This window comes from Aedes aegypti, chromosome 2, assembly GCF_002204515.2.
Source record: "Aedes aegypti strain LVP_AGWG chromosome 2, AaegL5.0 Primary Assembly, whole genome shotgun sequence".
Classification (NCBI taxonomy): Eukaryota; Metazoa; Arthropoda; class Insecta; order Diptera; family Culicidae; genus Aedes; species Aedes aegypti.
The window spans coordinates 186,468,092-186,480,987 of NC_035108.1; the positions used below are offsets into that span (position 1 = coordinate 186,468,092).

Genomic DNA, 12,896 nt, shown 5'->3' on the forward strand with positions numbered 1-12,896 from the left:
TGCTAGAACAAAAAAAAATCTGAAAACCTGTGTAAGTATTCAAATTGAAACTCCTTGTAATCACTAGCGCCGCCACACAGCGAATTGCGTCAATCAGTGGTGAATATCAGTATCTTGAAATAGTTCATATTCATCACCGAAATCGTTATGGGAACTTGGCGATGGCAGCGCCACCACGATGTTGCTACTTGTATTGCCATTCAAAATAACCATTAATTGTCATACACAGTTTTACAATCGGACTTCAACGCCAGTTATCTGTGGTGGTATGAAAGGAGATACTTCAAACTATAAATTAAGCTTATGGATCGATTAAATTGTATTGTGTTTCTATGCTTTTCAAGAACTTTTGTTTAAGTAGACCATAATGCCCCATCTTCTTCTTCTTGGCATTACGTCCCCACTGGGACAGAGCCTGCTTCTCAGCTTAGTGTTCTTATGAGCACTTCCACAGTTATTAACTGAGAGCTTTCTTTGCCAAAGTTGCCATTTTCCTTTTCGTATATCGTGTGGCAGGTACGATGATACTCTATGCCCAGGGAAGTCAAGAAAATTTCCATTACGAAAAGATCCTGGACCGACCGGGAATCAAACCCAGACACCTTCAGTATAGCTGCTTTGTAGCCACGGACTCTAACCTAGCCGAATGGAAAGCCCCTATCGACCCTTTTTTTACGCTCCAAATTCCAACTTACAATCAGTGTTGACCAGACTCATTTCCCCGAAATTCGAATTGTGAAGCCATGAACTGTTATAAGTGTGCGTTGTATTCCTGAGATGGAGGGGGAGGTGGTTGGGCTTGAGTGTTGCACATGGGATCCGACAGTCTCGATCTCGGTGGGCCGCAATTCAAGTTTCGGTGAAATGATTCGCACTCACTCACTCACTCATTTCATTTCACCGAAACTTGAATTGTGGCTCTCTGGGATTAAAATTGATCGATTTTGTGTGCAGTACTCAAGCTTAACCATCTGCTTTTCTATCTTAGGAGGATAGAGCATGGTTGTAGTAATTCGTGGCTTCGTAGTTCGGAAAATGTTATTTTCGGGGAAATGAGTCTGAGCAACACTGCTTACAATTATGAAAATCAATTCACGACATTCTAGATAACAAGTGTAGTATAATGATAGATTTTTATGAACATTGTTTCAATTTTGAGCAAAAAAAAATTGAAAGTCTATTGAACGGGGACGGTTATTTTTCTCATAGAAGTACCTAAACATACAAACATATACTTTGCTTCACAAAGAAGTCAATTCACCTGTAAAAATTATAAAAAGCTACGGCAAATGAAATGTAATATGTTTTGATCAAATTGTTAATAATAGTGTTATGGTGATAGTGTTGCCGAACACATAACAACTATATATAAGAAATAAATGTTTGAAATGATACTTATGGATAAATTTATTAATAAGGTTGTTCCGTAGTTTACAAACGTTTGTTTTTTATCTTTCAAATAGCATTACGTCCAAGTGTACAATTAACACATTACGTTTGTTTATTGTGATTCTACTAAAAATGTTATTATGGGCAACGAGTGAATAAAAAAACATTTGTTGCAATTAACTTGAGCAGAATATCATTGTTAATTACCTTTTTTAAACTTTTTTTTACGGGCGCACGGAAGCTTTCAATGAATTCGTATATAATTGTTTGTCCCTTCCAATTTGCTATTGAGAGATTGATGTTCTCTGACCTGAGCAGCTTCATACTACACACAGCGAATAATGCCAGACTTGCTTGTGTCTTTTCGAAGTCAAAACTGCGACTTCACATCGAACAATGCAAATAAAATGCTTCACTTCTGAAACGGAGGCAAACGTACAAAAATAGCACCAGTTCATTTGTTTTGCAATATTTGCGCGGATCCAGCCGCAGAGAGCTCACCTTCCTTGTTGAAACTAGCATGTAAATATACACCGTGCTATACCTACATATGACTTTATCGTTGTTTATCATCATGAATTAGCGTAATGCATCGTCAGTTTTCTGTAATTGTTTTGAACCGTGTCATTTACTAATGTGCCCGCAAATAACGCTCAGACAAATGAACGTAAAGGTTTCAAATGGCTACCCTCCATTAGCGTCCGCAGGAGGCGATTATTATACTCTTTTTTGGCATCAAATTTCCAGCGGAACGTTTGAAATTTCGTCGAGTTTTATGACACTTAATGAATTTAGTAAAATAGTTAGTAAATAGTTGATAAAATCGTCTAGCTGGAGAATGTCGAACATAGTTAGATGAGCACCACGCGAGCTTTCGGGAACTTTCACAAATGACTGCGATGCTGGTGTTTATCACCAGGAAAGGAACCTTTTTATCGTCCATTATGTTTCGGAGAAGAACCGTTATGCCATCAGCTTTAGCACTAGCGACCACGCCAACACAGACTTAATTAGAATTCCCATTATGATGGTATCTACTCCACCAGCTCCAGTTAGAGTGCTTATGGCGTGTTTTGTAATTTTTTTGCACTGGAACTCTGTTCATTGGATAACAAGTAATTGTGTAAACCACGGATGTGAGTTTTGCTTTCCTGTATCATCTTGTGCAGCTTATGAGGGTTCTTTTTCCAGAATGAATTGTGCAGTTTTGATGGTAAGGATGGCGTAAGCGCCACTGACATATTCGCCATAGTTTTGCCATTTGCACGACAAATGACGAACGCTTTATGCCTTTTATCATGCAGGTATCTAGGTGGCGGTTATCTGCCTAATAAATCTATGAATAAGAGGTTATTAACATGAAGGTGAAATTAATTCACCTGTACAAAATCTGAACTGCTAAGGTAATTGCTAATAAATTATCAAATCATAGTTTGATGAGTCTCCTCTTATATGGTTCGGTGACTATACTTCCATGAAACAAAAACACAATAAGGCTAACTATTTTGACTTTTCGATCAGTTTCAAGCTAAAACATTAGCTTTAAACCTAATGGAAAATTTAAATAGTTATGCTTTAGCTTCAAGCTAGTAGAATATTCAACAGGCTAAATCTGAGGAGACACTACTGTTTCTGATTTTCGCGAGAATATTTTGCTATGCGTTGTGTACTAAACTAAACTAACTAAAATAAAAGCATATAAAAACAGAAAAACAATAAATTTGAGTGTTTTGTACGAGAAATTCATTAAAACGAATTAATAAAATAATTGTACCACCGGCAAGAAACAACGTTTTCAAGGTGATTTTCGGCAAAAAATAATAAAATCTCAGAAATCAAACACCATCAAACAGATCTCACCGGAAAAGATGTTTACTGAGTACACGGCGGAGCCAATCAAGAAGAATCACAACCTGTATTCTAAAACTGTTTTAAAATGAATTACCATTTTAACATTTTTTTTCGCCGTATTCATCGCTTAAATTTTGCATACAATCAGCTCGCGTTCAAAAACTAGGTAGTTTCTATTATTTCCCACAAATAAAATTATAACAAAATGATAAACTGTTTTATTCAGCTTCTTTCGACGTTTTTGTACCACTGTAAAATGGGCTCAAGTAGTTTTTTTTTTTATGTTGATTCGTGGATAAGTCACTTTGTCTCTCCATACAACAGAGCGGTGAAAGTAGTGGTTGGGTTGAGAACGTTTAAATTCTTACTAATGCCGTTTTGTAATTCGGAAATAAAACGTTCTAAAAGTGAAAAATCTAGTTGGGTAAGAGCGGAACGTTTGGAATTTCGTCTGCGATACACGTAGGATCAATGAAGTTAGTTTGTTCACTTTTCTGGCTGGAGACTATTTGAATAAGTTTTCGAGAAATGATCCTTTTGGCCTAATAATCCATGGGCCTTACTTGTTTCGGCCTAACGAGCTTCGACCTAATGACCTAGCACCATTGTTTTTTTTATTTTGTCTGTGGCCTCGTACACAAATAACGTAACGCATGAAGGAGGAGGGTGGGAATTAAGCTCCCATTACTTAATCTTACAATAGGGGGAAAGGGCGGTTCTGGTTACCGTTACGTAACTTATTAAAAATGCGTTTACTAGTCGAGGAAAAGAAATAAGTATTGTTGTTCAAATCAAAGAAAAACGATTTCACAGCTCAGGCTTGTTTTTCAAACAAATTTGAAAAATATAACGATAAAGTATTGTTTCATATGGGGGAGTGATTCAATAATATCGATTTTCAGCATTACGTAAATTGTGTACCATACTTATTGCGAATTCTAGAATCACTCCAGCTTAAAATAAATATGCTAATAAATGTATTTTCTTCATTTGCAGGAAATCCCCAAATTCTTCCACATGTGTCATCGCCCCTCGGTAATTCTCCGAAGAGCAAGCAATTAAGTTCAATTCAAGGAAGTCTAGCCAGATATAATAGTGCAATACAAAGTGCAAAAATCACCTATTGAATCATTCAAAGTTTACGAAACTGTGTTCCGATCAATCCGTACAAAGACGCAAACGTGAATCCCTCGGATCCTGATTCGTGGGAAGTGAAGAAATATTAAGTCATCATCATCGTGCAAAAAAAATGCTGTGCAGCATGAAAAAGCCATGAAAAAGAAACGTGCAATCCAATCATCGCAGTGAAGAGAAAAAAATCCTAAAATCACCGCCAAATCGTTGGTGTCGTGTCAATGCAAAATCGACGACGACACCCAGCAACAAGTTGTTGAGCCGCTGGCGAATGTTGTCTGTCGATGTCGCGTGTGGTGATGAAGTGAAATTTTCAAGTTTGCTAAAAATAAATATTCAAAGCCGTCGGAGAAGTTGAAACAGTGAATTCGATTGTGGCCTTAATGGGGTGGTGCCACTCGAAGGTCCCGCAACCTGAAGTTGAAACAGTGAGGGAAGGTCTCAGAAAGTGAAAGAAATAAGCACGCAACCATTGGGAGGAAAGAAAATGTGATCAAATATGTTAATAGATGTGTAAGGTACAGTGTAAATTGCAGTTGGTTGTCTGCTTGATCGCGAGTGTCAGGTAAACGAACAACCAAACTTCTTACCGATCGATGAAATAACCACAACCGCTGGACGAGAAGCAGCAGCAGCAGACTCTCGAAAATGACCATTTCGTATTCCGCAGAGGTGCCCAATGGCAGCAATTTCGGATGTTTCTGGCGCATTCTTTGGAAGTGAGTATAAATGCATATGGGAAGGCCATTTATCGAATAGTGCGTATGTCGTAATTCAAACAGACGATTCAGCGGACAGTAATTTTGAATTATGTTATTCTTTACTTTTTTTGTGAAAAACCTGTTAAATTTTGTAGTAAGTACTATAACTTGTAAATTGGTCATAATAAATCTTCACAAATGTAAGCTTGTTTTCAACAACAAAACAGTCATTCCTTCACAGACAAAAATATTTAAATTTCAATATTGACTGTTTAACGATAAACTTGCGACGATCGACGCGCCACCATATTTCATATAACGGAGGGTATTAGAACTAACTTGGAGGTGATGATTTGGAGGTTATTTGGCAATTTGGAGGTTAAATTCCCCTCCAAACACTAGTGATTTTGTGGTGGGATGTTGACGTTTGATGACGAATAGCGTAAACAGAAGATTATAGTAAAAGTAAATAAAATTCATCTATAGTAACAGCATTACGTTTATTTTCAACTAAAAAAGCTTCAATGTTACATGATCGTGTAAATTTAAAGTGCATTCGATTGAAAAATAAGCTATTTGTCGTTGACATATCAGTTTATTTTGATGCTCCAAATATGCGCATGAAAATAAACGGAAATTCGCTACATATTTTCAGCTGTGTTCGTTTTGAACCAATAGAAGACCTGTGAGCAATATCGGTTGGCGAAATCAAAGGTATGGAGACGCATGGCTTGCAATTTTAACCCTTTTAGGATGGATGGGTTATATTGACCTTCCCTACACTTTTGTAGTATTAAGGCCGAAGTGTATTTTTTTGTTGGGGAGGTTAAGCCACTGCGTCCAATGGGAACTTTTGTGGCTAGACCCGTTTTGCTGTTCGCATCAATGGAAGGAACTAAAAACTATCCACTATGAATAAAGTGAACAGCTTAAGGTACTTTGACGCGTGTTTTCCCAGTCAGGCAAAATATAGTTTATAAAACCTTACTGGGATTTGCTGTCCAAATTGTACATGGTTGTAAATAACCCCCGTTAGGATCTGCGCGTGTATTAAGCACTACAACGGCAGAGTAGATGTTCCGAGGTTCGCGTTCCATGTTACAGAAACGACAGATGTCATTTTGAACCTGACCAATATTCTTCAAATGATATCTACTCGGACAGTGTCCAGTTATTAAGACAGTGTATGTACAGGGAGCTTGTCATCATCACCCTTTGTTGTTCCCAGTTTTTTATGCATATTTAGTGCACAGTACGATATGCCACAGAATGGCCCGGGCCAATGAACTGTGTATTTGAGCCTTGTTTTGCAAGCTCGTCTTCCTTTTCATTTCCTTCAATGCCATTATGTCCCGGAACCCAATACAAATATACCGAGTTCCCTTAGCACACCTTTCGCATTCCAAGACAAGTTTTGATGAGCATTTAAAAGCGCTCAACGCCTTCAATGCAGCTTGACTATCAGAAAAAAATACAGACATTTGCATGTCTGTTTTTTCTTTAGACACAAATATGAGCGCATTTTAGTAGAGTATAATGACTATATCATCCGCAAATCCTACAACCTCGGAACCTTTTTCTTCTAAGCTTTTTAGACCATCGTCAACTACTAAAGACCACAATAGAGGTGTGAGGACTCTTCCTTGTGGACACCCTTTTGTACCCTTTACTGTTATAGACGAACTTCCCAGCTCTGAAGTGATTTCTCTTTTTGCAAGCATGTTATTAATTGACATTTCTGCGTCGCTTAAGGATTAAATTATGTGTCTCTAGTTGATTTGGGTTTCCTGAATCTAATGCCGTTCGCAGAAATGTCCTTGCACGTCACAATTTTTAGCTACAGGTCGTCAATGTTGTATAAAATATTGGTTTTAATTTATCTAAATCAACAAAAAATAACGTTCGAGCATTAGACTGGCCCAGCTTAGTATGGGAGAAAAATAAAGTTGTATAATTCCACGGGGCACCCACCAGGATTATTCTTCAGGGTTAGAAGAAGACTTCCTGAAAGTTTCAGCTCATTTGGTCGTTCCATGAGCTGGCGCAATTGAATTGAAGTTAATATGGGATGTTCAGCTCAAACATATAGGAAACAGCACACCATCTCCTGTTTGAATCAGGAAAATAATTGATCGCGTTCAATTGAAGCCAGAATATCAAAAACACTACTTGATACCATAGCAAACAATATTGTAGAAGGTTGTATGATGATTAAAATTGATAAAGTTGGTGTTTTATCTATCTGAAGTAGATTTGCAATATTACTTAGTATTCCTTCAAATTAGCTGAATGGTAGTAACTAAGCGCATCATAGCCACCTATGACGCTGGGCGAGCTGCGGCACAAGGTGCCAGCACATATGTAATTGTACGGGAGTGCTGATCTAAGCCTAACTTTCAACAACTGAAAGCTAAATGAAAATGAGCTTAAATCTAGATACAATCTTCTTCAACTATGTTCATTAGCGTATCAACTAGTGAATTTGTCATTCTGGACTCAATTGAACGCTATTAAATAGTGTACGAGACGAAATAGTGACATAGGGTCAATTTTCAATATATTTGAGACAAATATTCTATACAAACTTCGAATGGAATGCGCCAGCTGGGGGAGCAATCAAATGATTTGAAATTTTGAGAGAGCTTTTTTCTTACCCTAAGGCACATATCTAGGAGGTGCCCCGTTGAATTTTACAACTTTTTTGTTTAAGGGCCAGTCTATTGAGCATCGAAAGTATTATGAACTTTGTCGATAAGTATTGTTGTACTCATGAAGTTTGAATTCTGTAGCATACTAAGCAAATAAATTGCCATACAAGCTGGGTAACTTGCATGCAAGTTGGCTTATATAATCAAATTTGTCATTTTCAACAGCCAATATCTCAAAAACTAGACGTGATATGAAATTTTTGAAAATGGCAATGGACTTAGCAACCCTTAATTAAATAAATAGCGGTATTTTGATACTTGAGGCAAAACCGTATTCCGCGAAGTAATTGAAAAATAAGAAGCGTGTCGAAGGCTCCTTCAATGTACAAGAAAGAACAAAGTGTTATTGCTTTCACTGAAAGAGTTTTCTCTACTTTTGTTACAATTGGTAAGCAAACTGAATGTCAGAATACCACGCTTCAGCATGTATGTTGAATTGATAAAATCATACAACATTTTCTCCATAGTCTTCAACAAAATTAACGAGAGACTAACGGGTCTTTATGATTTTGGATGCATTGTATTTTGCTTTCCAATTTTAGGAATTAAGATAACTCTCACTGCTCTCCAAACAGATGGAACTTAGTTAAATCTTAAGCTCGCCTTAAACATCCCAATAAGATACGGAATCAATACTGCTTCTCCGTTTTGAATTAGTTCTGGGAATATTATGTCTTCTCCTGCAGTTTGTAATGCTAAAAAGACTTTATAGCGTGTTTCATTTGCAAAGATTACGCCTGCAAGATCTGGTTCGGAGATCACTGTTCTACCAGATGACAAAGTTTTGATAGAACACCTTTCATCCTCTATTGTTTCACTTTTTTACTTTTGATGGCGCTACGTCCTTCAAGACATGACCTGCGCCACAATGTTACGCCAACCAACTTAATCCATGGTTGCTAATGTCCAGTTTCTCAATAGCCTCATACTTCCAAGATTTTGCTCTATTTGATCAAAGCACCTAGCTCGTTGAACTCCTCTTCGTCTTGTACCGGCCAGACTCGAGCTGAACACCATGTTTGCGGGATTGTTGTCCGGCATTCTCACAACGTGTCACGTCCATCGTACCCTTCCAGCTTTGACGACTTCCTGGATACTGGGTTCACCGAAGAGTTGCGCAAGCTCATTCTGCTCCTCCATACGTCGTTCTCACATACACCGCCAAAGATCGTCCTAAGCACACGTTGTTCAAAAACTCCTAGCGCTTGCAGGTCTTGCTTCGAGCATTGTCCACGTATCATGCCCGTAAAGGACAACCGGTCTTATCAGCGGTACACTTAGTACAGAGGTGAACTTTACCACACCGCAAGGTATTGTGGAGTCCGTAGTAAGCACGACTTCCGACAATGATACGTCTTCGAATTTCTCTGCTGCAGTTGTTATCCGACGTTACCAATGATCTGAGGTAGACAAATTCGTCCACCACCTCGAACTCATCTCCGTCGATCATCGAGCTCTATCACGCTCGATTGCTACAGCCAGCAGATATTTCGTCTTCGACGTATTTACCTTCAATCCAACTCGATCCACTTCACGTTTCAGCCTGATATACTGTTCAGCAACCACCTGGAACGTTCTTCCGACAATGTCCACGTCCCACGCTAGTGCTACGACCAAGGTCACATCGGGGTTGGTTACCCGATCTTCCCTACTCGTATTCCAGGTGGCGCCACGGGGAGGTAGGGATAGAAGTTACTGGACAAGAGGCTAAGGACCACAAATGGGGTCTATTTTATTCCTGCAGGTACGCGAAGTACCAAAGGTACGCATTGTCCAGTCATTTACTACCCATTGTTATCAGAGCTACTCAAATCAGCACTAGAAATCGGCCCTGTTAAATGAGTTTTCACGATCAAATTTAAGGTTTCATCCGGAGTTTTCGTTGAAACTCCCTCTTCTTGTTTCAACGACCAAGCTTAAACGGGTGTCCGGCCATTCGGCCGAATGCCGTTTGGCCGAGCACCATTTGGGCAAATTTCATCTGGCCGAACAGTTCCTTTGGCCGAATTACGAACAAATCAAATTAGTACAACTCTGATATCTGGGATTCATAAGTGTGGCACAATAAATTATCAACTGATTAATTTGTTGATCTTTATGAAAACATTTAAACAAATGATTTCAACCAAAAAAGGTCTATCTCAAATTACGTAATTGTTAAGAAAGAGAAAATGTCTAATTTTTCTGTATATTTTATTTTGTTTCTTTTATTTTTAGAATACAAATTAAAAAATGAACAAAGATTGATATGAAAAGATTACGAAAATAATACTTTTCTATTTCTATTAAACTTTATTCGTTATTTGTACCAAATTTAGTAGTTGCGGGAAACGACTTTATCCCAATTATTGGTCTCCTACCATGCGTAATAATAATTAAAGAACATGTTACAATTTTGCAAATTAATAAAAGTTTACGAGCTACTTTTAAATTAATAACTTATAAAAAATGTTTTAATCCTCTTTACGCTTTTAGTGAGGAATTTTGAGTAAATATCATGTGCGATGTGGCATACTAGTAAAAGTACTTTTTTTCTGCGCATTTTATGGTTGATCCCTTATGTACATCAAATATGTACTTAAAATTGGAAATCTATGATTTAGCAATCTTATCTTATTAATCTTGATGGATCCCACTTGCCCCGTTTAGCAAGGTAACTGCGTATGATGGCTCATTTTACATTTTTTTTCTAAGATTTTCACAATTTCAAAATTACTTGATCAAATTCATGCACACACCAAAAAGCCAAAAAGTGACCGTGTTGTTAGATTTGTAAAATATTGGATTTGAACATTTCATTAAACAATTAAACAAGTGAATTTTCAAGTCTTCATAACTTTGTTATTTTCTAATCAATATTGAAGCTCTCAGGATCATTAAATTTATGAAAAGTTTGTAGAATAACAACTTTGTGTAACATCAGTTTTATTTAAAAGTAGTTTTCTTCATTTTTCGTTCCTCTTTTTACTAAAAAGTTCAAATTTGTTTGACCATAACTTTTTGAATACTAAACCGATTCCAAGTCTTGTTACATGTTTTTGAAGCTAATTTAATTGTTTTTATACTGTAGATACAACAAATTTAATGAAAAACAATTTTGACTTAGTTATTTTATCTCTATGCACATGAGATGAACCAACCTAGGGCTGAAAATCTCAATAATAAAGAAAAAAAAAGTTATTTAACAAAATCGCCCAAAAACATGTTTTTCAATGAAAAAAAATATAATTTTCTTTGAATTATTGAATTTGTTCAAGTCAACTGCACCACCTCTTTGAGATTTAGAGGTTTTTGAAAATTTGGAGTTTCTTTTTTATGGGATTTGAATTCAGAAGAGCATATCAATTTTTAATCTTAACAACTTTCGAAAAAATAAGCTGCACCCTAGTTTTTAGTCTATTTTTCTGAAACCTAGTTTGTAACATATCAAACTATATGATTATGTAAACCAAGACTCATGTAGGACAAGATGAAAGTTTTCCGATGATTCGGTATTTTGGATATCATATGAATATGAATTGAAATACCCGGGGCAGTGGTAAATTTTCGACATTTCTGTATCACATTGACTTCCAAAGTATCAAACCTCATGATTTTATGAATCACGCTTAAACAAGGTTTAAGAGTGTATAGATGATTTGAACACATACTAAGACAAACTAATTACTTAAGAAGCTCATGGTTTACAATTTTTGGATAATTTGGCCACATGATGGTGTCTTCTGGATACCCGGAGTCCCGGGTGAGCAGCCAGTATATTTGCGGTTCTGAAACATACAGCTTGCGATGTTTGAGCTTTCGTTATTTTATACAAATGGTCGATGTTTAGACAGACTGGACTAGATGATGTTTTGACGTTCTAAAGGTACGTTAAGGACTCCTTCAATAATGATTTTTCCTATACTACATAATTGACGTTATTATATGATATAATATAATAATTGATATTATGATATTTTGAATACCTGGGGCACGTTTTCTAAAAACCATTGAAAACACTTTCTCCGGACTGTCTGAACACAAAAAAAAATCAGTAGGTAAGTAACTTGATCACATGTTAGTGAGTTCTAGATATCCACTCTCAACGGGAAATACCAATTCATCTTACCAGAAAGCAGAAGTTGACCTAGTAATCTCGCTTGAACATACTTGAACTATGCTTGTTTAGACATAGCTTGCAAAATAATGTAGTTTGATAAGTCATAAAAACGCCAATAATGTCAGCGTGTGAACAAGCCATCATAAAATGTTGAAATCATGTTTACTAGGCTTAGCTAGGTTTCACAATTACAAATTTAATGGTCATACTAAATCCCGGGGAATATGAGGCCAAAAGACACTCAAAAAGGCTTTGTTTTTCGTTACTCTTTTCTTTCAAAAGTGCTCCGATATATTGTGATTCAAATCATTATTAAAAATATTAGACTAATATTTTTTTTTAAATGTGTGCTTATTTCTGATAGGTTTGCACAAAAGTAATTTTATCTGACTATTTCACCTCGGGGGAAAATCGAATTTCATTTTTTCTAGGTATGGTTTGAAAAGTAATGAGATTCACGCTGAAGTAGCCAGGCAAAGCTAATCACAGTCATTGGAGCAAGTGAAACTGACGCCTACCACAGCTGTAGGAAAAATGCCTTGAAAGTAGCAAAACAGCCGTTGCTAAGGGCAACCCAAAATTACTGTAGCAAAATTATCTATATCCCGCGGTATTTTCCGCATTTACAGCCTATGATAACAATAGAAATATTAGTAGTAGAACGCTAGTAGCGCTGTTGTCACCAAACTGATTTTAATTATTATTACCTTAGATTATGTTTTTTCATTGTTTGTTCAATACCATGTCGTTGTTTTGGCTTTTATAATTAATTTGACACTTTGATGCCCGGTACTCACACTGTCAGTTCGTGGCAAACTAGATGTTGGTAACACGAACACCAGCGACATTAGCATTCTTAGGTTAATGCTTCTACTATGATAACACTACAGATTAAGAAAATTCACGCACCCAAAAAAAGGCTACTTGATGAGATTCACAAGTTTTTAGCAACTACAGTGAGAGAGCCACGTGATTTTTGTGAATTTCAAGCCTACTACTATTACCATTCTCAGC

At 36.8% G+C, this 12,896-nt stretch overlaps 1 protein-coding gene across 1 annotated transcript in view; it reads left to right on the forward strand.

Moving 5' to 3' along the window:
- Positions 1-12,896, forward strand: part of LOC5576856 (bestrophin-2) — a 103,607-nt gene that overhangs the window by 46,715 nt on the left and 43,996 nt on the right. Inside the window, exon 2 of the mRNA XM_021843413.1 lies at positions 4,237-5,093. Coding sequence (XP_021699105.1) covers positions 5,023-5,093 — 71 coding nt within the window. The 5' untranslated portion in view covers positions 4,237-5,022. The remainder of the gene's footprint in view (positions 1-4,236; positions 5,094-12,896) is intronic.